At 37.5% G+C, this 23,172-nt stretch overlaps 1 protein-coding gene across 2 annotated transcripts in view; it reads left to right on the top strand.

The window, feature by feature from the left end:
• Positions 1-22,293, top strand: part of LOC149187364 (TatD related DNase) — a 242,224-nt gene extending 219,931 nt beyond the window's left edge. For both annotated transcript variants that reach the window (XM_089411335.1, XM_089411336.1), the window contains exon 12: positions 21,913-22,293. In XM_089411335.1, the coding sequence (XP_089267461.1) occupies positions 21,913-22,031 (119 nt within the window). In that variant the 3' untranslated portion in view covers positions 22,032-22,293. The remainder of the gene's footprint in view (positions 1-21,912) is intronic.
• Positions 22,294-23,172: the final 879 nt, after the last annotated feature.

Genomic DNA, 23,172 nt, shown 5'->3' with positions numbered 1-23,172 from the left:
TTTGTAATTTAGCCTAAGTTTGACTTAGGAAAAACACATAATTATTATGTTGGCTTATTGAGCTAAAATAAACTTAGGAAAAGTAAAAATTACTCTAGTGATTACGTTTTAATCTCATGCCGTGATCTCAAGTGAGGTGAGATCTAATCTTGGTTGTCAATCACTTTGGAGATTAGGGTTAGAAATTTAGATCAATGTAATGTTATAAAAACAAGGCGAAGGAGAAGGAGAAGTCACACCATACAACAACACAAGATTGGGAGAGGCATTTTAGTGAGTGTGTTGGGTCCGAGGAAGAAAGCAACAAGGAGATCCAGATCAACCATGAAGGTCTTAATTGTTGAAGAAAGTATAACTAGGTTCAGTATTTACAAATGTAACTTTGATCTTTGTACTTGTTAAGAAAAAGAAATATTATTTTTTGTAAATTAAATGAATGAGTTTCTTGTTCATTTCATAGGTCTAAGTCAAAGTCATATATAAGGAGCTCTTCTTGAGCCTTCATGTAATATATATGGGTCAACCCTCCAAGACCAATATTCTTTTTGTAAATTAAATGAATGAGTTTCTTGTTCATTTCATAGGTCTAGAAAAGTCAAAGTGTCAAAGTCATATATAAGGAGCTATTCTTGAGCCTTCATGTAATATATATGGGTCAACTAAATGTCTAAGAACAACCCTCCAAGACCAACACAATCCTCTTGAAGACAAGCAAGCAAAACGATGAAAAACGCAGTCACATTGGCCAACAAAAATGAATTTAAAGTCATGTCAGTTCACTTGGTAATGTCGGCTTATTATGGAGGCACAACACCTATAAATAAGCGGCTAGAGTCACCACAGAAAAACAGAACTGCAGATCACAAGGCTACAGATCATAGAACTTCGGATCACAGAACTTCGGGTCACAGGACTTCGGATCACTCTGAAATTTCGGTGACACATAATCTCGGGCAAGCACAGTGACAGGATCTCGGTGGCAAGCACAATGATACATAATCTTAGGTCTCTCTGTGATGTTTTGTGGGAAAAAGGACTTCGGATACCTTTGTTATCCTCGGTGATGATCACAGTAAAGTATATCAATCTCATGACCATGATCTCTTCTAGTTTTCAATGACTATTGTCTTGAAAGTTACAGTCTCGGCGTGCATATAAAGAACCTCAATCATAGTCTGCCTTAGCTTGTATATATACGCAGTCACAGTCTTGATGTATCTACAATGGAGAGGATCATACAGTCTCGGCATAACATCAAGACAAAGTCATGATCTAAATATGGTCACAACTATGACCTCAGATCTCCGTAGTAGTGCAATAAGATGATATAGTAATGATGGTGCAGTTGAGATGATCTTCATTATAAATGCAAACAAAACCTTTCACTGAGAATACTTCAAAGATGTATAAGTGATCTCTAAACTGCCTTTGATCATGACCTTTGCTCTGAAACCATGTTGAGAAATCCAAGGAGTGGCTGTTAAACGATTTCTCTGATTATTACATTATCTTGTGATGTTTTCATCATTATTATCAGTTCTTATTAATTATCTTTTCTTATCATCAAGATTAATGGCAAGTAATAAATAGAAGAGAACACAAGATGTAGGCACACTGCCAGGACAAAACTCCACTCTAGGGGAAAGCTTAGTAAAAAATTCTTCCTTCAATAGATTCAAGATGAGATGACGAAGATCCTTACAATCTAGACCCAAGACATCCTCCATCAAGTCATCCTTGTAACTGTGAGAGCACCGAGTCCTTGTCACTGTGATAGCAATGAAATCATCTCACTGTGAGATCTTGTCAATTTGGCGGCACTGAAACCTTCTTTACTGCATCTAGAACTTGTCATTGTAGCAACACCAGAACCATCTTGTACTAGCACCAAACTGTGGTAGCACCAAGGTCATCCCTGTGCCTAATCCGAGCTCCTGTAGTGACACCGAAACATTTTCTCCGAGATTGCACCGAACTACTCACTATAGTGTCACTGAAACATCCTTTTTGAGCTCCTGTAGTGACACCGAGACCTAATCTCTGTAATCCAAACTCCTGTGATTGCACCGAGAACATCCTTGTGATATCGCCAAAATATTGTCTCTTAAATTACCGAAATACATCTTTGAAATTCGAACTTCATTTCCATATTTTATGCGAAGTCCTTATGTTGGTATATATAGTGGTTCGATCATCATAAATGAGCCGACATGATCATCATGAACAATTGTGTCTCCATTTTATGATTAGGCCGACTTGAGTTTCGTTAAATGACACTGACTTGATGATAATATATTTGAAGCTTACTTGAAGAGGCTGACTTGATGAAAAGGCCAACTTGATGACTTTGTTGAAGAGGATGACTTGATGGAGGAGTCTTTGACCAATAAATGACTTTGACAACAACCTAAAGCCTACAATGGAGGCTTGACCTATAATTGACCCAAGCATGAAACCCATGCTTTAACAAGTCAATTTAATAATAATAAAAATTCTTTTTGCTTTATAAATATATGATATTTGACTCAAGTACAGTAATGGATATTGAACCTAGTTACATCCTTCAACATTGTTGACATATATGCATCAAAATATATAAAAATATATATTATATAAAAATTCACTCTTGAACTAGGAGCTTTTGAAAATGTCGCTCCCCGCTCCCGCTCCCGCTCCCAAGTAACCTTGGTGTGGCAAAAAGGAAGAACAAAACTATTGAGGAATGTGTTAGGGCTATGCTACATGATCAAGATCTCCCTCAATTCCTATGGGGAGAGGCATGCGTGACAACTATCTACTTACAGAATCGAAGTCCTCACAGGAAAGAAGCCAAGCATGGATCATTTACGAATATTTGGGTGTCCTATGTATATTCATATACCCAAGGACAAAAAGAAGAAGCTATATCCTACCAATTTACAGGTCATCTTTGTGGGATATAGTGCTTCATCAAGAGCATATAGAATCTATATTAATGAGGATCGTCGAATTGAAGCAAGCAGGGATGTCATCTTTGATGAGAGTATAAATTACAAGAAATCAAAAGATGTTCCAATTGACTTTGATGAAGAAGAGATACCTATCTTTGACGATATCTCTAGGGACAACGATGATCAAGAGAAGATTTCTACTCAGGAAAATGCTGAAGGTCCTTGTGAGAATATACAACAATTAATTGTTCTAGAAAATTGGAAGAGGCCTATTTGGTTGAAAACTACTCTTCAAGAAGCGAAAGGACGTACAACATCGGGGACCTCCAGGGAAAGTAAAAGACCAAAGAGGTATTTTGGATATGCTGCATACATGACGAGGCTTATTGAAGCAGACCCTTCCTCCTATGAAGATGCAACGAAACATCAAGAGTGGAGAAGTGCTATGCAGGAAGAATACTAGTCCATAATGAAGAATGATGTCTGAGAGATTGTCCCTAGGCCAAGTGAGAAGTCTATAGTCACTTCAAAATGGTTTTACAAGGTAAAGCACATTGTAGATGAGGGCCTCGATAAATACAAAGCAATGTGTGTAACAAGATGCTTTTCACAGAAAGAAGGAATTGACTATGAGGAAACCTTTGCTCCCACAACTAGGTATACTACAACAAGATTTCTTGTTTCGTTGGCTGCTTCTATGGTATGGAACATTCATCAAATGGATGTCAAGACAAATTTTCTGGATGGGACTATTGATGAAGAGGTTTACATTGAGCAACGTCAGGGATTTGAAATAAATCAGAGGGAGACTCGTGTTTGTAGGTTGAAGAAAGCTTTATATGGCCTAAAGCAAGCACCTAGAGCTTGGTATGCAAGAATGGATTCATACCTAAAAAGACTTGGTTTTACCAAAAGTTCCGCAGATCCGAACCTATACATCAAGGTGGCCTAGGAAGAGCCAGTTATCATACCCTTGTATGTGGATGATCTACTAGTTACAGGTGTAGAGCAAGAGGTAGTTAGCGGCTGAGTTCGATATGAAGGATCTTGGAATTATGCATTATTACTTAGGACCAGTGTTCCACGGGGTCGCGTCCCCCCACCTGGGGGTCGAGTTTGCTAGCTCCCTTGCGCTCCAGGGACTTGGGGACGACTGGCGGTCGTTTCCCCACGCTCCCAAAAAGCAAGGTATGCGAGGAAACTTAGAAGGGGTCGTTTCCCGTTAAATTATGGTATGTTCTATGCTTAAGAGCAATTTACTTCAAATTTACTTATTAGCCCAATATCAATTTCTAGAATAGCAATCACATCAGCATGATAGTAAAATGCAGATAGAACATAAATGTAAACAGTAGAAGACGAGCCAAGACAAGAGACAGAAGATGTGGCACCAGCGAGGGACAAACCCCAATGCAGGAAACCCTTGATCAATTCTTCTTATATTCTTCAATAATTCAGCAGAGAGAGATAGTACAATTACACAATTATGTAATTTTATGACAGCAGCAACAAAACCCTAACCAACAAAGTCAAAGCTGGTCAAACAAGTCAAAATTGACCTCAAGTCAACCTCAGTCAACTCGACTTCCAACAACAAGTACATGCAGCCCAAAACAGTCCTGAAATGATGGTCAAACAACAGTCAATGAAGGTGCAGTTTTGCGGTCAACCCTCAATAGTCAATGTTGGTCAAACGTGTGGTCAAATCAGGTCATTGAAGTTGCCTAGAAATGCGGCTAGCCTAGGAGAGGTTGCCCAACCCAAACCGCAGTCAAACTAACCTCCTCGCTAGTCAACGCAACCAAAACTCAGCCTTTCTACTCCATGGTCAACCCAAGTCAACGTTGCCCTAAATCAGATTCGCGTCCTCCTTTCAGCCACACATGTGTGAGAGAGATTCTTCTCTAATGCATAGGAGAGAGAGAGAGAAGAATGTGTGTTGAGATGAGTGAGTTTATGCTACAAGGTCTCCTCCTTTTATATGCCTCGTTGAGGATAAGCTGGGGGTGGAAAACACTGTTTTGTTTGCTGGCCGACCTTGACAAATTGTCAAGAATACAAATAAATTCATATCTCCATGAATACATGTCGGAATCGGATGATCGTTAGATCAATCCTACACCTCTCGATGAGAGGAATCCAAGAAAAATATCAGCTGCCATAAATAAGGTGACCCACATGGAGTTTGGCCCTAATTGCCAATTTTAACACTCCTTCGATGTCCCCCCACGTTTCCTTAAAATTGGTGGGGAGCTTTTGCATAGCCCGCTCCTGTGTATCCTCGCTTCCTCGCCTCCTCGTCCTGGAAACTTGGTGGAACATTGCTTAAGACTAGAAGTATGGTAGAAGCCGGGAGAGATATATCTTGGTCAAGGTAAATATGTGATCAAGATACTTTAGAAATTCGGCATGATGGAATGCAAGCCTACGATGGCTCCTACGATTACCAATTTGAAGAAGTTGAGGAGTTTAGATTCTAGTCCAGTGGATCCTACTTGCTACAAACAATTGATTAGATCCTTGATGTATCTGGTAAACACAAGACCAAACATTTGTTTTGCAGTAAATGTCCTCAGTCAGTTTGAGATGAAGCCAAAGCATGATCATTGGATTGCAGCCAACCATATCCTAAGGTATTTGCGAGGGACTAAACATCAACGCGGTAGGTATACTGGTGATGAAATCCATCTCATGGGATATATAGATTCAGATTGGGGTGGCAGTGTGATAGATGTAAAAAACACAATAGAAGAATGTTTCATGCTTGGGTCTTCCATGGTTTCATGGACGAGTAGAAAGTAGGATACAATTGCTTTAAGCAGTGTTGAAGCTGAATTTTTTGCTGTAAGTAAAGTCTATCGGGAAGTAGTATGGCTTTGGAAGTTGTTATCTGACTTGTTTGGAGGACCACTTTGTGATAATGAGAGTTGCATAAGATTGACGAAAGACCTGATTTTTCCACCTAAGACAAAGCATATAAACAACAAGTACCACTACATCAAAAGCTTGGCACGAGATAAGGTGGTGGAGTTGCATTATCTACCTACAGATGAATAGGTAGCAGACATACTTACTAAAGCATTACCAAACAAGAAGCTTGAGTACTTGAGAAGTCAGGTTGGTTTGGTGGATATCTCTTCCCTAATTGAGAGGGAGTGATATTAGATAGTTCTTGTTTTTATGGGTCAGGCACTCGACCACGACTAACAACTGTAAGTCTTACTGAAGGCCATAAAGAAAGAATGGAGTCCAAAGGATTGGATAAGCATCTAGATTGGAACTTCTTATGGATTATAGAATCAAGGGAAATAAGTTGGTGACCGATGCTCTTTGAGGATGAGGTAGGGCGTCCAAGATAAGAGTAGTTGGAGAGGACCGATATTTTTTAAAGATCCAGGTTGGGAATCCATGATAAGACTAGTCCTAAAAGGACATACCTTGTAGACATCTGGATGGGGTATGTACCTTGAGAGGTAATGCGACAACTCACATAAAGCCTCCCAACATAATGCTCAGAATTAAAAAATGAGCTTGTTCAGTTAAAACCTTCAAGGATAGTGCTGACTATGATAAAGATGCTCAAGAAAAGATGGCTTATCAATCTGACTCTTCTTATGAGAATGCTTCAAGACTGAGATTCCTTGTACTATGAATACCTCCCTAGTTAAGAGGGAGTGTTGAAAATTGTAGCTAGGTTCGGTCTTCATTATGATGTAATTATAATCATGACATTGTCCATTGTTTATAAAGAAAGAAAGTGAAAGAAAAAGGAATTATATTTTATTTTGGAGGGTTTCATACTCTAGCTTGAGTCAAAAGCATGTTCTTTGTGCTTTAAGGTCTTCTAGGTCTTTCTAGGAAAAATAATAGTATTGGTCATGAGTCATATGGACTCATTGTAATGTAGAAACATATTTATTTTGTCAAGAAAAAGCCATGGATAAGCCAAAGACTAAGTCGGCCCAAGAAGCAGATGAAGTCAACTAGAAGCTCAATTACCAAATGACAAGTCATACGTTTAGGTTCGGGAGGCCCACCTTCAAACATACGATCATGATAGATGGGCGAGGGACCACATGGTTGGCTCAGGTGGCGGAGAAATGGCACAATGAGTTAGTTGGTGGCTGCAAGGGGTTGTTGACTGCCGATTGAGGACCATCTTGGAGAAATTTTTTCTGCTAGGGATATCGCCCACAAAATGGTGGGTAACATCTGGTCCAATTGGGACATGATCTCTTCGAAGAAGTGGACGAATCTACTTGAACGAGAGGTCACATCATTGGCTTGAAGGAAATGATTACTCCCTCTATGATAAGAATGGGATTCAATACTGCAGGAAGCTGTATCAAAAAGACCTTCTACTATTTATTCGAAAAAGTCAAAAGTCAAGGGTTCTTGGTTGCACTTACAGGTTCACTTAATACTGATAATGCATGGATTATTGACAGTGAAGCATCTAGGCATATGACAAGAAAGAGTAAATAACCACACACTCTATCAAAGGAATTATCTTCTCACATAGTGGAATTGGGAGATAACAAACGCTGTTAGAGGCCTGAGATTAACATCATTAAAGTTGAAGAATGGAGCTAAGGTGAAGGAGGAAAAAGACAAATTAAGGATCTATTGAAAGTAATCTAAGGAACCTCACGAAGTTGATTAGAGAATCATATAAGGAGACCGTATAAGGAAGTAAGCTTACTATCTTCAAGGAAAATGTCTAAAATAATAAAGGAAGAGAACAAATTAGAAGTATCATTCAATTACAATGCTTGAAAGAAGAGGATAGATCTCATCCCCGTAAAGAATGAAGTCTTGGATCTAGTAAAAGGAAAAGTGAAGAAGTCTACAAAGAAATCAAGAAATCTAAAGGGTCAAGAAAGGAAGGGACATGGATCAAGCAAACTTTGCCAAAGAAGTTTCACCAAAGAAGAACATGATGGTAGGACCCAAAGTCAAAGACCTATTTGCTATGAAATCTTAGGGATTCTATCCCTTGCATATCCTTCTACTACTCCTCAAGCTTTAAAGGAGCTCTTATCAACTTCGAAAGATAAGTATCCTACTCCTTGTACTATCTTTTATATTTGGTTTCCCTTTTTTCTTTTTAGCAAAATCGGATATTGGTATTACTTTAAAAAAAAGGGATGAGGGAGCAAGCTCCCATTACAAAATTTCTGGAGCTAGCCAGAAAGTGAGAGAGGGCGAGAAGAAAGTACCTCCCAAATCTGCTATCCTATTTTCATATATGCCAAACTTCCCTACTATAGATTGCTTGTAAATTCTAACATGTTGTTGTAATAAAAACTTACATTTACATTTCATAATGGAAAATATTACTTAGTTATAGTGCTTGAAGTGCTAAAGTTGAGGCAATATGAAAAACTACAACAGAGATCCATGGCAAATTGAGAACTGGGTCTTCCTAATGTTGGTTCACAGTGGTCCCTTCTCTTTCTTTGTTACTGCTGCTTCTATCCCCCGTGATTGAGTTTTCCCCAGTCTTGTTGGTGAGGATATATTTCAGATATGTAATTGAATTTTCCAGGTGAGCACACTTATTATTCAGAGTCTCAATTTCAGCATTATGATTGGCAAGCCGTATCATTAGGAAAGCATTCTCCGCCTTTAACTGGTATCGGATTTTCTTAACAGTCTTCCTCAACCGATCGATCATAAATTTGTTTGCTCGACAATGGACACATGATTCATTTTTGGATGCACACTCGAGGGGATCCATTTGCCCTATGATGCAACTAAGAGCCTTTTCGAAAAGCCAACTCAGATTAGAATAGGAAGGCTCTTTCATGACACACTCAGGAATGCACGATAGGAGACACGACTGAGTAAGGCACGACAAGGGAAGGCTTTGGCACAATAGAGGAAGGGACGACTTACTTTCGAAAACACTGAATCTACGAGGCACGAGAAATTCCAACTCGAAGGATGTTGCCCAAACATGACCAAAAGAAATGGCAAAAGGAGGAAGGAGGAAAGCGCTCTGAAAAACATAGAGAGAAGAATGCATATTTGATGAGGGGCACAACGAGATGCAATGTATTTTAAAGGGAGGGAGGATAATGACTTTGGGAGATCGAGGAGTAGGGAGGGTAGAGATACGAGGAGAGAGGGAGACAAAAAACCAAAATTTCGGCTTGGAGCAGAGGGGAGAGGACGAAACAGATTTTATTGGGATTTTATTTCTGACAGAGAGGATAAGGTGCATTATTTGCGTGTTTGTTTGCAACCTTATTATTCTCTCTTAATATATGAAAAATGGAGACACATCCCAATTTTTTTAGCTAAAGTCGAATTTTGAAAACTATCTAATTGAGATCATTTGTTTTATTCACCATTTGCTGAATTAAAATTGAGGAATCCCCTATGATGATTGGATTCTTATAGTTTCTTTTGTTTAGGATTTTAGACCCCATGAGGAACCCGTAAGCTTCTGCCTTGTTTGATTATGTTCCCAATCCCCATTCGAAGGAGATGGTGTTTGCCTTTTCCTGATAAAAAGTATAGCCACCTGCTCTAGCTTTTCTTGGATTACATTTTGAAGCTCCATGAAAGAAAATACATGGCTGCTTCAAGGAGTTTATCCATATTAATAAGTCCTCTTCTTTTAATATGATTTTCCAGTCTTTTGGCTTACTCATAGTTGTAGAAAGAGAGCTCCTAGATTGAGGATTGTTCAGGATCAAATTGATCCATTCCTTCTCTTCATATTGGAGAATGCTCAGGTCCATATTCTTTGCTCCTTTAGCATAGATAAATTCAGAAGCGAGACCCCATGCTTTGGCTAGGACTTTCCTAGTTTCCGACTTTTTATTTTGAAAGATTTGCTTGTTGCGAGCTAGCCAAATTTGCCAACAAAGAAAGGATGGCGGAAAACTCCAAAATCTTTTAATTAAAATTTTCTTCTTAAATGAATAAGGATAGGAAACTTTCCATTTGTCATAGAAGTCCAAGAGAGGGAGATTGAAATTGATGTCGACCTCAATCGGGTGAATGAGTTTCAACCAATAGTCTTTTGTAAAATTACAGTCTAAAAAAAGATGTTGGATTGTTTCTTCTTTGTCACAACATAACGGGCATCTGGAAGGCCCGTGAATCCCTTTTTTCCTAAGATTGTCCACTGTAAGAATTTTGCCTTTAAGCATTGTCCACATGAAGAATTTGATTTTTGGTAAGATTTATGTTTTCCAAACATATTTCCAATGAAGCCAATCTTACTGAACTAGATCATCCTAGAGCTTTGCATATCTTGACTTGATTGTGTAATATCCTCCTGTTGGATTCCATTTGAAATTATCTTGGTATTGAAGGCTTATGGGCGTTGCACCCTTAAGTCTGGAGGTGATCAACTTCCATTGATTGTTGAAACCAAGAGGGAAAGCTGGGGGAAGCCATCCATTCCAAGTATTATCTTCATGATTCTAGGAGGCAATTTGATCAAGAGTGTTTAATTGTTTATTTTGCATCCAGATCATCAGAGGATGGATTTCTTGGATGTCTGAAAGAGGGGGAGAACCCATGATACTGTCACTCCATATATTGATATCTTGTCCTCCTCTTGGAACTCTGGAAGTGTTGCACTTTATTAATGGCATAGCTTTCCTAATAAGCTTCCAAATATGTGAGCAAGGCATGATAGGGATATTCAAAAAAAGAAGTTGTTGACAAGGAGAGCTCAGATATTTTGCTTCCAATACTTGTTTCCACTAGGAGATTTCTCGAGTTATAAATCTCCAGATTATTTTTGCACCTAGAGCAATATTCATCATACTCGGAAGTCGAATGGAGATGCCCCCTTTCTCATAGGGGGTTGTCACTTGTTTCCAATTTATTAGACTAAATTTTTTTGACTCAGTTTTACCCCCTTGCCAAAGGAAATTTCTTATGATAAGTTCAATCTGCTTTTTGCAATCCTGTAGGAGCTTGAATGATTGCAAATTGGTACAAAGGGAGGGCTGATAAAACAACTTTTATCAAGGTGACTCTTCTGGCTAGATTGAGCCATTGCATTCCCCAATTCTAGATTTTTTTCTTTTCATTTTATCAATGATGGCATTCCATATTTCTGATTTCAAGTTTTCTTTAAAAATTGGGAGTCCCAAATACTTGAAATGATCCCAATTTGCATTAAAGGGGGTATCAAAAATTTGAGAAATGCGCTGAAGTATTCTTGTTGAGATATTCCAACCATAGATACAACATTTATGGTTATTCAAGGCACACCCCGAGACTTCCAAAAATCTGTCCAAGATTTTTTTAATTCTTTTCGCTACTATGCACGAGGCCCCTCCTAAGAAGAGGGTGTCATCAATGAATTGGGAGTGATTGATGCTTTTGAGACCCCTGCTGTAATATATACCTGTAATGGTACCATTCTTCCTGCTATTTTCTAAGCTTCTACTTAGAGAATCTGCCATAATAATATATAGAAAAGGAGAGAGAGGACATCCTTGTCTTATACCTCTTGAGCTTTGGAAAAATTCTCCAGTCTTCCATTCACAAGAGGGGCAATCCATGGTCCCTTTATACAAGTTGTAATGAGGCTGATGAAGTCGGAAGAGAAGCCAAATTTTTGGAGAACAACAAATAAGAAAGGATGAGAGACTTGATCAAAAGCATTGGCCATGTCTAATTTCAGAATGAAGGCCTTTTCATTTCTTGATATGTTGGAGTGAATGGCTTCTTGTACTAACAAGATGTTATCCAAAATTTGCTTATTGGGAACAAAGGCTCCTTGATTTTCAAATATCAGGTTGGGGAGGAGGGGTTTCAATCTATTTGCAAGAATTTTGGATATAATTTTATAAGAGGAATTGCAAAGAGATATTGGTCTGAAGCGATTAAAAGTGGTGGGTTTGGTCTCCTTGGGTATGAGGGCTAAGAAAGTGGAGTTGGTGTTTCCACTAAGCTTCTTTTTTTTGAAGACCCAATGGATCATTTTTAAGAGATCCTTTTTAATGAGTTGCCAAAAGGAACGATAGAAAGAGATGGAGAAACCATCTGGCCCTGGAGCTTTGTCAGGTTGGAGACTCCATATAACTTGCTGAATTTCATCTTCATCCACTTCCTTTGTTAGGGCCTCATTTGTCTCTTCTGTAATTAGTTTGGGGATATGTCTTAAAAAATCTTCATAATTTTGGTCCTCTTGGTCTGAAGAAAGAAAATTCTTATAGTGCTGGAAAGCTTCCTTTTTATTCCTTCTTGATCCGTTATGTCAACACCCCCTTCCCCTATTATTGACTCAATGCGGTTTTTGATTGATCTCAATTTGGTGGTGTTGTGGAAAAAGGTTGTATTTTTGTCGCCGGATTGAATCCACAAGTTTCTTGACTTTAGTCTCCATGTTTCTTCCTCATTTCTATTGTTCTTGTAGATTTCCCAATGAATTTCTTTTTCTTTTAGCTGATCCTCCCTTGTCACTTCACCTTCCTCCATAATCTTTTGAATATTTTCAAGCTTCTGATGCATCTCTTCTTTCCTTTGTTGAGGTTCTTTGTAATGTGATCGGGCCCAATCCTTGAGTGCTTTTTTGACATTTTTTAACTTTTCTTCCCAAACAAAAATTGGGGAACCATTTATGCTTTGCCTCCAAGTTGTTGCAACCAAGGTTCTAGCATTTTCAGAGTGAATCCACAAGGGATTGTAGTGAAAAGGAAGAGGGCCGAGATTTTCATTGTCCCCCAGTTTTAAGGATATTGGTTTGTGATCTGAAGTTGTAGATGGAATTATCTTAGAGATCACAAAGTTAAAATCTGAGGTAATGTTGTCATGGATTAAGAATCTATCCAATCGTTCCTTTATGTTTCCCGACCCTATCCTTTTATTACTCCAGGTATACTTCCCATTTCTAGGCTGTATATCCAATAAATTGTTTACTTCCATTATAAGTTCTAACTTGTCTCTAAAGGGATCAGATTGAAAACATCCTCCTCTCTTTTCATTGGAGTTCATAATCAAGTTGAGATCTCCACATAAAATGTGTTTTTTGCCTCCTTCCTATCCTATGCAATCCCCTAAGGAGTTCCAACATTGTTCCTTGTCCCTAAAATGTGAAGGTGCATAAATATTAAAGAGACAAATTTGATAATCAGTAATCTTATTTCTGAATTCTGTTTTAATCCAGTGTGCTTTTTGTTGATCTGTTAGCTCCCAAGTGGAGGAATTCCACAGAGGACATATTCTTCCTGAAGTGCCTGCTGCACTCATTGCTGTTCTTGCAAAATTCTTAATCCTTTGAGTGATTTGAATCATCTCTTGTTCTTAGGATTTGGTCTTCTGCCGTGTTGACCCTTGCAGAGTGCCTGAGACCTCTGCAATTCCAAGAGACCATAATCATTACTTACTGTTTGATGATGCCAGGAGTCCTTTCCCTCCCACATTCTTAGTTGTTTTTTCTTTGTTTCCTACGCTTTTTTCTATATATGTTTCAATAGGTTGCTCCGTTTCCATAGCCATTTCCTTCAAAGCAACTTCATTCCTGATTTCCTTGTTTGTTTTCCGACCAGATCTCTTTTGACTGCCGAGAGGAGGAAGGAATATTTTGATTGATTTCGAGTTAAGATTCTATCAGGAAGAGGAGGAGGGTGGGCGCTAAGAGGGGAGGCTTGGGAGGGAGGGAAAGGAAGGAGTTGGGGAAGGGGAAATGAGGTTGGAAGAGATGAGGGGGAAGGGGACGAGGATTTGATAGGGAGAGGAGGAGGCGTAGACAAAGGAGAGGATGGAGGAGGAGCCTTTCGAGAGGGAGGGACATCAGAGGAAGGAGCAGAGGGCTTCGAGGATTTGGATACAAATTTCTTTTTTTTAACCGGTTCCCATTGAGTATCTTGAGTGTTGTTAGATTCTTCTGTTTCCTTCTTTGGGCATCTATTTGCAAAATGACCATATTCATGACATACCTTGCATTTAAAAGGGAGTTGTTCGTAGTCTAGCTGCTGAATGTGAGTCCAATTGTCCACCTTGATCTTCACTACTTCAGGAAGTCCTTTTCCGAGATCGACTTCGACACAGATTTGAGCACAAGCTTGCATGTTCTCTTTTGGTTCGCTTCTATCTATATATTTCCCAAACGCATTGCCAATAGCTTTTATTGATTCATCTCCCCAACAATGAAGAGGAAGGTGAGGGAGGCAGACCCAAACAGGAACTGCATTGGGGACATCGAGTTCAAGGTCAAAGTCCGGGGTCCATCTATTGAGGTATAAGCCTTTGGAGTCCATAAAATAAGGGCCATTTATGAAGATGAGGTCTTTGTCTTCTCTAGATTCAAAATAAAAAGTGAAAAAACCTCTTCCACAAAATCGAATGGAAATTTTGCCTTGAATGGAAGTGGACCAGTTCCTTTCAACCCATATTTGTACTATTTTAGGCGAGGGCCAAAGACTAGTGAATTGTCCGACCAAACCCTTTTTAGATAACGAAAGAGCAACTTTCTTGGGCAGCAAGGGAGGAAGCACTATTTTAGGGATGTCTTCCAGCTTCTTAATGAACTTCGAAACAATTGGTCGCTCACGAGGAGGACCCAAAGAGCATATAAGGTTGTTGAATGCCATGGCAGATTGATATGAAGGGGGCACAACATTAGGGTGAGCCCCCTCTAGATCAAACTTTGGAGGGGCCATAGAGCGAGAATGCAGAGGGAGAGCTGAGAGGCGGAAATCACAAAGGGAGAGTTGCGCGAGCGTTGCAGATCATTTTTTTTTTGTTTCTTCTTTTTTGGTTTCCCTTACTTATCTAAGTTTGTTTATATTAAATACTAATCACATTCCTAGTCATATTTTTGTTTAGAAAAAACTTGCTGAATACTCAAGGAACATGGAAGAAGGCTTCACAAGACAAAGCATTGGAATTACAAGGTTTATTAAGAAACAAAGGTATGTCTTAAACTATTAGTTTTTGCTCTCTTCATACTTATTCTTGATAAACTATTACTAACATTATTTCGTCTAGCCTTCTTGAATCTAAAAGATTCTTGTTTGGGTGATTCATCATTAGATAAATCTACCCTCACATTTTTGATTACTCTTGTGGAACCCTCGGAAGGTTCCTTGTGAAAAACCCTAACTTAAGGGTATGTCGATGATTTTGTGTGAAACCCTAACCTACTTAGGGTTATTGTTGAAAGAAAATGTCTGATGTTTTGATGAAGTCATGTTTGGGGTTTTGGTATGGTTATGGAAACCCTAACTTGTTAGGGTTGAATGGTAATGTCTGAACTCTTGAACCTTTGAAGTATTGATAATTTAGGGTTTGCTATGTTTTGTATTGAAACCCTAAATCATTAGGGTTTGGTAAGGTGTATAAGCAAGACCCTTATAATGACTTAGAAATGAAATCTCTATCATGTGTGTGTTTGTCCGATCAAACCCTAGTTTAATCAAGTCTGTTGCATGTCTAACTCTTATTGATATTTGTGTAGTTGGGTTTGACTAACAGATGTTATGATATGCTTGTGTATGATGATGAAGTCCTAGATGTATATGTTGACCTAACTGTTGATGGTCATGAGTCCTAGCGCTTGGAACTAAGCCCTAGTCAAAGTTTGATTGTCTAGGATGATAATATTTGTGAATTCTTGGGTTTTGTAACTAAAACTTACTAGAAGTCCAAATCTTTGATATATGACGTCAATGTGATAATTTGAGATTTGTGTAAGATTGTTGAAATCTGAATTTGAGTTATGATTGATGTTTGACGGTTTGAGAAGGTCTAGGGTTTGCAACAAACCTTAGTGGAAGCTAGTCATGTTGTTGATTGCGCTGCGATTGCTTTTTATTGTTGAATCTCATCCTAGTAGGAAGTCTAACATATGAATCCTGAAAGTTGTTAGATACATTGTAGATCTATATTTGTTTGAAATTGTTTCTAGGGTTTGCAATATGATGTAGTAGGGTATGTCATACCTCTGGAAGAAACATTGAAACCCTAGATGTAATGAAAGTTGTTATGAAATGCTCAAGGCCTTGATGAAGTAGTCTAGGGTTTATGACAAAAACCCTAGCAAGAAGTTGAAGAGTATGTGTATCTTGTTTGCAATTAAGTTTGGGCATCTGATATATAAAGTTGAATGCTTTCGTAATTTTGATATTGTTAACTTCATGCTTCTATATATTTGGTTGTGCTTGCTATCTCAGTTGTGCAGGTACATAATCTTCAACATAGTGAAGATGTTTGTTGGTATGATAAACATGATGAAGAGAGTTATGAGAATGGTGATGGTCATGATAACTCTGATGAAAAAGGATGGAAGCCATGAAAGATTCTTCGATGTCGTAGAAAAGAAGTTGAGCCCCCCGAGTTAAGAGGGAACTTGAATGAAAGGAATCTCCCTAGGTTAAGAGGGAGTGATGAATATGATTCTCTACTTCATTTGTCATGCACTAGACCAAGACTAACAGTGATAAGTTTTAGTGAAGGCCATGAGTGATAGAAGTGTTAATTTTAGGTATGTTCTATGCTAGATCAATTTATTTCAATTTCTTTTCCACATTAGCAATCACATCAGCATAAAGTAAACTGCAAATAGAACATAAATATAAATCGCAGAAGACAAGCCAAGACAAGAGGACACAAGATGTGGTGCTAGCTAGGGACAAACCCCAGTTTGGGGAAACCCTTTATCAATTCTTCTTTTATGTTCTTTTAAAGTTCAACAGAGAAAGTGAGAGAGAGAGTACATTTACAATAGAAGTCAATCACTTTGACTTTTGATATCAGCATGAGATCAGTTGAAGACATATTGCTTCAACTAATTCTCTAAGGTGACTCGTTCACCTATCATAGTGCTACATCTCCTCTATTTGCTGCACATTACCGTGTGACACCTTGCTGTACTGTCACATGTGTTGAACCTTGATCACTGAGCTGCTCTCATCTTCATGCTGCATCTTTCATGGTCTTATTCATTATCAAGCTGCCCATGCTCATGATCTCATTCATCATTATGCTGCCATGCTCATATCATCATGCTGCTTATTATGCTGCCCATGATCTCATACATCATGCTGCCTTCCTTCAGAGACAGATTCTCCCGTTGTTTCAGCAGTTCCCGATGGTTTCAACTTTTTCGGTAGTTTCTGCTTTTCCGGCAGTTCCGGTAGTTTCGACAGTTCTGGGATTTCCGGCTTTTTCAGCTTTTCCGGTATTTTTGGCGTTTTTGGCAGTTTTGGCTTTTCCGGCAGTTCCGGTATTTCTGGCTTTTTCGGTGTTTCTGGCTTTTCCGGTGTTTTCGGCTTTTCCAGTAATTCTGGCTTTTCTGGCAGTTCCGGCTTTTCCGACTTTTCCTTAGGATCTCTCCTCCTACTAAACCCAAAGACAAGTAGAGAGGAAGAGATCCAAGTGTGTGTAGAAATGACTTGAAGTCCTCTTCAATTTATACTAAAACGTAGAGGTTGAATAGACATGACTGTTGGGCTTTTGAGCCTATATAAGTTGCTGGCTGACTTAACAATTAGTCCATAACATAAATAAATTCTTAACTTCATAAATACTTATCGGAATCGGATGATCTTTAGATCAATCCTACACCTCTCAATGAGAGGGATCCAATAAAACTATTAGCTGCCATAAATAATATGACCCACATGGAGTTTGGCCCTAGTTGCCAATTTTAACAAGAAGAAAATTGGAGAATGTATTTTGAAGGGATGCCAAGATAAGAAGAGTCAAATCTATTTATAGAGTGTGTTTTTACATGAAAAGTAGGAGAAGAAGCTGTATGGTTAATGAATCTTTTGTCTAGATTCATTGGAAAAGCTCTAAGTCCTACTATAAAAAGTTGAAGAAGCAACATCAAGTTGTCTGGAACACCTTGGAGGTTTGTATCTATGTACATTTGAAAGTTTGTCACTGATTGGGGTTGATTTTGTACAAGTAAATCTCTAGAAGTTTGATAGCATGTTTTTACATGCTTAGTGTTGTCGATCAATTTGTTTGGAGAGATTTGTTTTCGATCTACTTGATCGGGGAGGATTTGTTACTGATTTTGATAATCTAGAAGTTGAGGCGTTGTGAGTGAGACATTGCCTAGGAGGACATCTGGGCGACACTTTTTGTTGATGTCTAGTTCCCAAAGTAGGGAGGGTGGCGTTGGTCATGGAGCTCTGACCTCGAATACGCACCTAGATCCCTGGGTTGATGGTTAGTAAATAAGCCTGATGGTACTTAGAGAGGCTGAAAGCTTTAGTCCATCTTAGTCCCACTTGGATAGATTGCCTTGGTAAAAAATCTAGTCTGTGGCATGGCGGTGTCTAAACTGTTGAGAGACCTTGGATAGATTTCCCTAATCAGGGATCTAGTCCATGGCATTGCAGTGCCTAAACTCTTCATAGTTCATATAGCTTGAGATCTTCTGTATGAAAACCTCCTTAGTTAAGAGGGAGTGTTGAAAAATGTAACTAGGTTCAGTCTTCATAAAACGTATTTGTCAAAACAATTTTTATTATTGTTACAATTACTTGTTAAAGCATGGGTTTCATGCTTGGGTCATCCTTTTATTAGTCAAAGTCCCCATTTTGGACTCCTAAGATTAATAAAGAGGCATTAGAGTCATTGTATATTTTATGAGACCCTTCTTGGGCTTTCAAACGATGTAAAAAGAATAATTTTTGAGTCAAAAATGAATTACGTAACCTCCACACCAAGTCAGGCTCAAGAAGATCAAGTCGGCCTCAAGGAAGGCAATTCGACCTCATTGGAAGGCTATATATACAAGGAAGTTAGACTTCATTTGGAGTATCTCAATCTCTCTCACAGTTCGATATTTGAAGCTGGAAACTGGAAGCTGGGAAAAGTGCGAAGGAGAAGAAGGAAGCTAAAAGGAGTGCGAGTTTGGTTAAGAAGGAAGGGAGGATAAAATCGAAGTTTTGGTATCTCTCTCTCTCTCTCGTGTGGGCTAGTTTAGGAGATTGAAGTCTCATTGTCAAAGTCAAAGTCGCTGCTGACACCGAAAGCTGCCAAGTCAAAGTGGCCAAGTCGAAGCTGCTACTGATGTCTGACGCTGCCAAGTCGAAGTTGCTAGGGTCGAAGTGTTGCTGCTACTAGGTCAAAGGTTGGATCGAAGGAGAGACTAGCTTGGTGTGGAGGAGGTCTTTGTCTAGGTTGAAGAGTTTCAAGGAGAACTATTGAAGGAAGAGATTTTGATTGGGTTTTCCCCAAGACAGGGGCTTTGCCCTTGTAGAGTGCCTATATTTTGTGTCTTGTGTTTTTGTGATCTTCATGCACACATAATTTGGTAATTGCTTGATGAAAGATAATATAACAAATAAGTAAAATAAGCCAACGTAATTCACAAGTAATTATCAAGAAACAAATCCTACTAGCATTGATTTCTCAACATGACCACCCTTTAAAAATTTAAAATTGAAAAATGACTTGTGTAAAGCTGCCACTGTTCAAACGCATTGTAACTGTTCAAACAAACACGCAAAGAATCAAGGGTTTGGATGGCCAAATATACAAATTTGTACAAAATTGTGACTTGTTTTTGTCTTGCATGCATAAACACAGATCAATAAGGCACAAATGCAAATTGATAAGGCATAGGCACACAAATTTAATTGATGAATAGTGGTTGGCTCTCGTTTTTTTTGTGCAGACTATATGCCACGGTGGATGGTCTAGGCAACGCAATCAATGGACCGCAAAATCAATCTGTAATTGGTAGCAACAGTTGGTTGGACCAGCTCGACAGGTGTGGATTAGGGTGAAGCACCAGGGCAGAGACAACAGACGGAAAATGGCAGGGTTGTCACTGCAAAGGCGGAGGTGACAACGTTGTTGCAACTCAAACAATGTAGTGGAACTGTGTGGTGGTGGCATTGTGAGAAGACGGATCTGCCTAGTGACAGTGGTGAGGGTTGCGAAATGGTTGATTGGGGCCTTGAATGCAGCGGTGGTGGTTGACAAGAGCGACAGCGCTGTTGTGTAAGTTTTTTTTAAGATATATATATATATATATATATATATATTATTTACTATTTTTTTAAATAGATTTTTTTCCATTTTTTTAACTCCTTTTTTATAATAATTTTTATTTTTTATTTTATTTTTCAAATAATATTATGGTTAAGGGTTTGACAATGAAATCGAGAACCTCCAATTACTTGTGTGATTAAAAGCCTCAATCGCTCGGCAATGAACGTGATGAATACTTGATGGCCAAAGGCTGGATTAGACTAGCTCTCTGCGACGGTTTAGCAGCTAGAGGATCGAACAACTTTGATATCAATATAACAAACAAAATTCGTACTTTGCAATAACTTTCAGAACACTTCGAAAACAAAAACATCCATTGTAGGACAAGTGATTGTATATAAGAATATTTGAATACAAGTGAGATGCGTTGATGTTACAAATGAGAGCCTTCTTATATACCAAGGTAGGTGCCTTTTCACTAAATGGTTATGTCCTTAGAGACACACGTCTTCAATATTGTATATTAGTTAATTAAACATTATTTATAATTATTATTGGTTAGATTATTTTTATTATTTTATATAAATTATATTCATAACATCTGCCTACTAAATTTGTCCTTTGGTAAAGAATATGCTGATAATACAGGATTCCATTCAAGGATATGCTGATAATTTGGAGTGCCTAAAATGTGAAATATCTTGTATTTTATTTTAGTTATTTGGTCTGACAAAATTCATGTTCACTCTCAAAGATTTATATTCCATCCAAGACTACTTAGATCAATCAAAAGAAAAATACAATGAAATATATATATTGTCAAAAATGTTTTTAAAAATAAATAAATATTATGTTTAATATATGTATATTTTTCAAATATTGGAAAACTTCACAAAAATTGTACTGATGAACACTGAACTATTGGCATAAACGCTTTGACCATAAAGCGAAAGGTAGGACTAATAACAGACACGGCTTTTGGAGAGAATCTGTAGCATAGCCAAAAGACTAGACACCACTTGCCCACGTTTTGGGGGTTTCTCTGATTTACTAGCAGCGTATTCCTAACCCCTTATGCATACTATCACAGACAGGAATTTTTTTCTTGCCTGCAATGTGATAAATTTATTTTCTCCAGAAATGCTACTTAGCTTAGTGTTGGTAGCGTGGAGATTTATTGTTAGCATTGCAGCAGCAGTGTTGGACTGTGGTGCCTGACAGGTTGCAGCGTTGGAAAGCTGTCCACAATTATTTTATTAATATATATCTTGGGACATTCTTCCTCTCTTTCAGCAATTTTATGGAGGCAATCTTTTTAACTGCTTTTATAGACAGCGATTGGTTGGTTCCCTAACAGCCAGACGGATTGATGGTTTCCAGAGATGCTAGGTGCACCTTCAGGTGTAGAGGTGGTTTCTTCTATAGCAGTAACGTTATTCTCTCTTTGCTTCTAGTCCCTACACAATCTCAAGTTTGTGCTTTTGTTTTGTTTAAACGTTATTATCATACACCTTGAAGATGCCTTTTACACTTTGTGTGTTTTCATGCGATATATTTTTAAGTTAAATTGGCCACTTTTGGTCATACAAATTTGTTCCCATGTTTTCGTTCTCTCTCTGACGCTTCCCACTGTAATCAGCAATGTGTCAGCAATTTTGACATATTCAATGGTATGTTTTTTATTAAACAATGTTGAAAAGTTTTTACGAGATTAAACAAAAATGGTGTAGTTGCATCTTGTTCTGTATTAAAATATGTACAGCAAGCTCAAAACAATTTTTTATGCATTTTGTTGATGCACGGCATTTGGCCATGGAATTCAGCTATCTTTCTGAATTTTCTTGTACAGTAACAGAGATTAATTTTGTGTGACAAGACTGATAGGAATGTCTAATATGATCCTACAATAATCATAAAGATTACCTCCAAACAATAAAAGCTGTGTTCCACTTTCTAAACAAGATTGAGGCTATGATACTACCGTAAGCATAAAGAATACCTTCACACACTATAATGTGCTACACTTTCTGAACGTTGCTTTTGTGTTCTGCAGGGTGTTCTTTCCACACGATTTGGATACTATGGCAGGTGTTGTCCTTGGAGATGACTGCAATATTTAAAGTTAAAATATTTCTTGAAGGAAATTTTGCAGTTGATTCAAATTTCACATAAAACTACTTTGAAACAACACTCAATGTTTCTTGGTATGGTTTCTCTATGTGCACTGTGTGCCATTATGTTCGAAGTTCCCTTCATGCATATTGTTGCGCCATATCAAGGTTGTGTTTCCTTATGACATTTCTGAGTAACACCATGGGCCAGACATTTTATCAAATTGTTAAATGCAAGCTGTACTCGTCATTGTTATTAACGTCGAGTTGACGCTTTGAGTTTCAAGTAGACTTTTTGGTCGTGCATTTTTTTGTTTACTGAATATTATTTTCTCCGCTCTTGTTTTTTTGGGTTTGCTCTTGTCACTTATTATTTTTATTTATTTAATTAATTTACTCAGATATAATTATCGGTGTATAATCGAAATTTATTTGTGGATTAGTGGGTGCCTACTTATTATATTCTGGTGCGTTTCCGCTTCATGACTCTCTTTAGAATTATTTGAGGGTTAGTATTATGTATATTCACTAAAAATGTGAGTTTTATACTTGGTATTTCATTTTTTGGGAGTTAGCTTAAAAGCTACCATTTTGTATTGGCTACAAAGCTTCATTGTTTTTCGTTTTTCATATTTTTTTACTCATTTTATCTTCATGTTATTTACCGTAGAGAAAACGGCTTCAATCGTATGTTTTATTTAATTAATTAATTGATTTTTATTTTTTTTGTCACTTATTATTTAATTTAAATAATTAATTAATTAATTTTTTTAACTTAATTTTCTAGTTCTGTTTTATTTATTATTTATAAATAACTTTCATCTTAACATCTCATTAATTTATGTATATTTTTATATAAATGTAATTTAGTCTTATAATATCAGAAAGGTCCTATTTTCCTTTTGATTACTAAATAACTTATAATTTTAATTTTTAAATAATATCTTTTAACTAACTATTAATACTAATTATAATTACTTTATATATATATTACACCCAATATAACTAATTTTGACCATAGTCTTTATATTAGCCATTGGTCAATTTATACATATTATTTTAATTAAATGTATAGTATTTATTTATAATTTTATATTATTTTAATTAATAATTTAAATAAATAAAAGAATTTATTTTATTTATTTGTACCTAATTTAACTTAGTTCCATAAATAAAATAATAAATAATAATAATAAGTAAAT

Source organism: Pinus tabuliformis, chromosome 3_1, assembly GCF_031772625.1.
Source record: "Pinus tabuliformis cultivar Carrire ecotype Pingquan chromosome 3_1, CPIR1, whole genome shotgun sequence".
In the NCBI taxonomy this organism is placed as follows: Eukaryota; Viridiplantae; Streptophyta; class Pinopsida; order Pinales; family Pinaceae; genus Pinus; species Pinus tabuliformis.
Note: the sequence above shows the minus strand (reverse complement) of the source record. Positions and strands in the feature narration are given on the sequence as shown.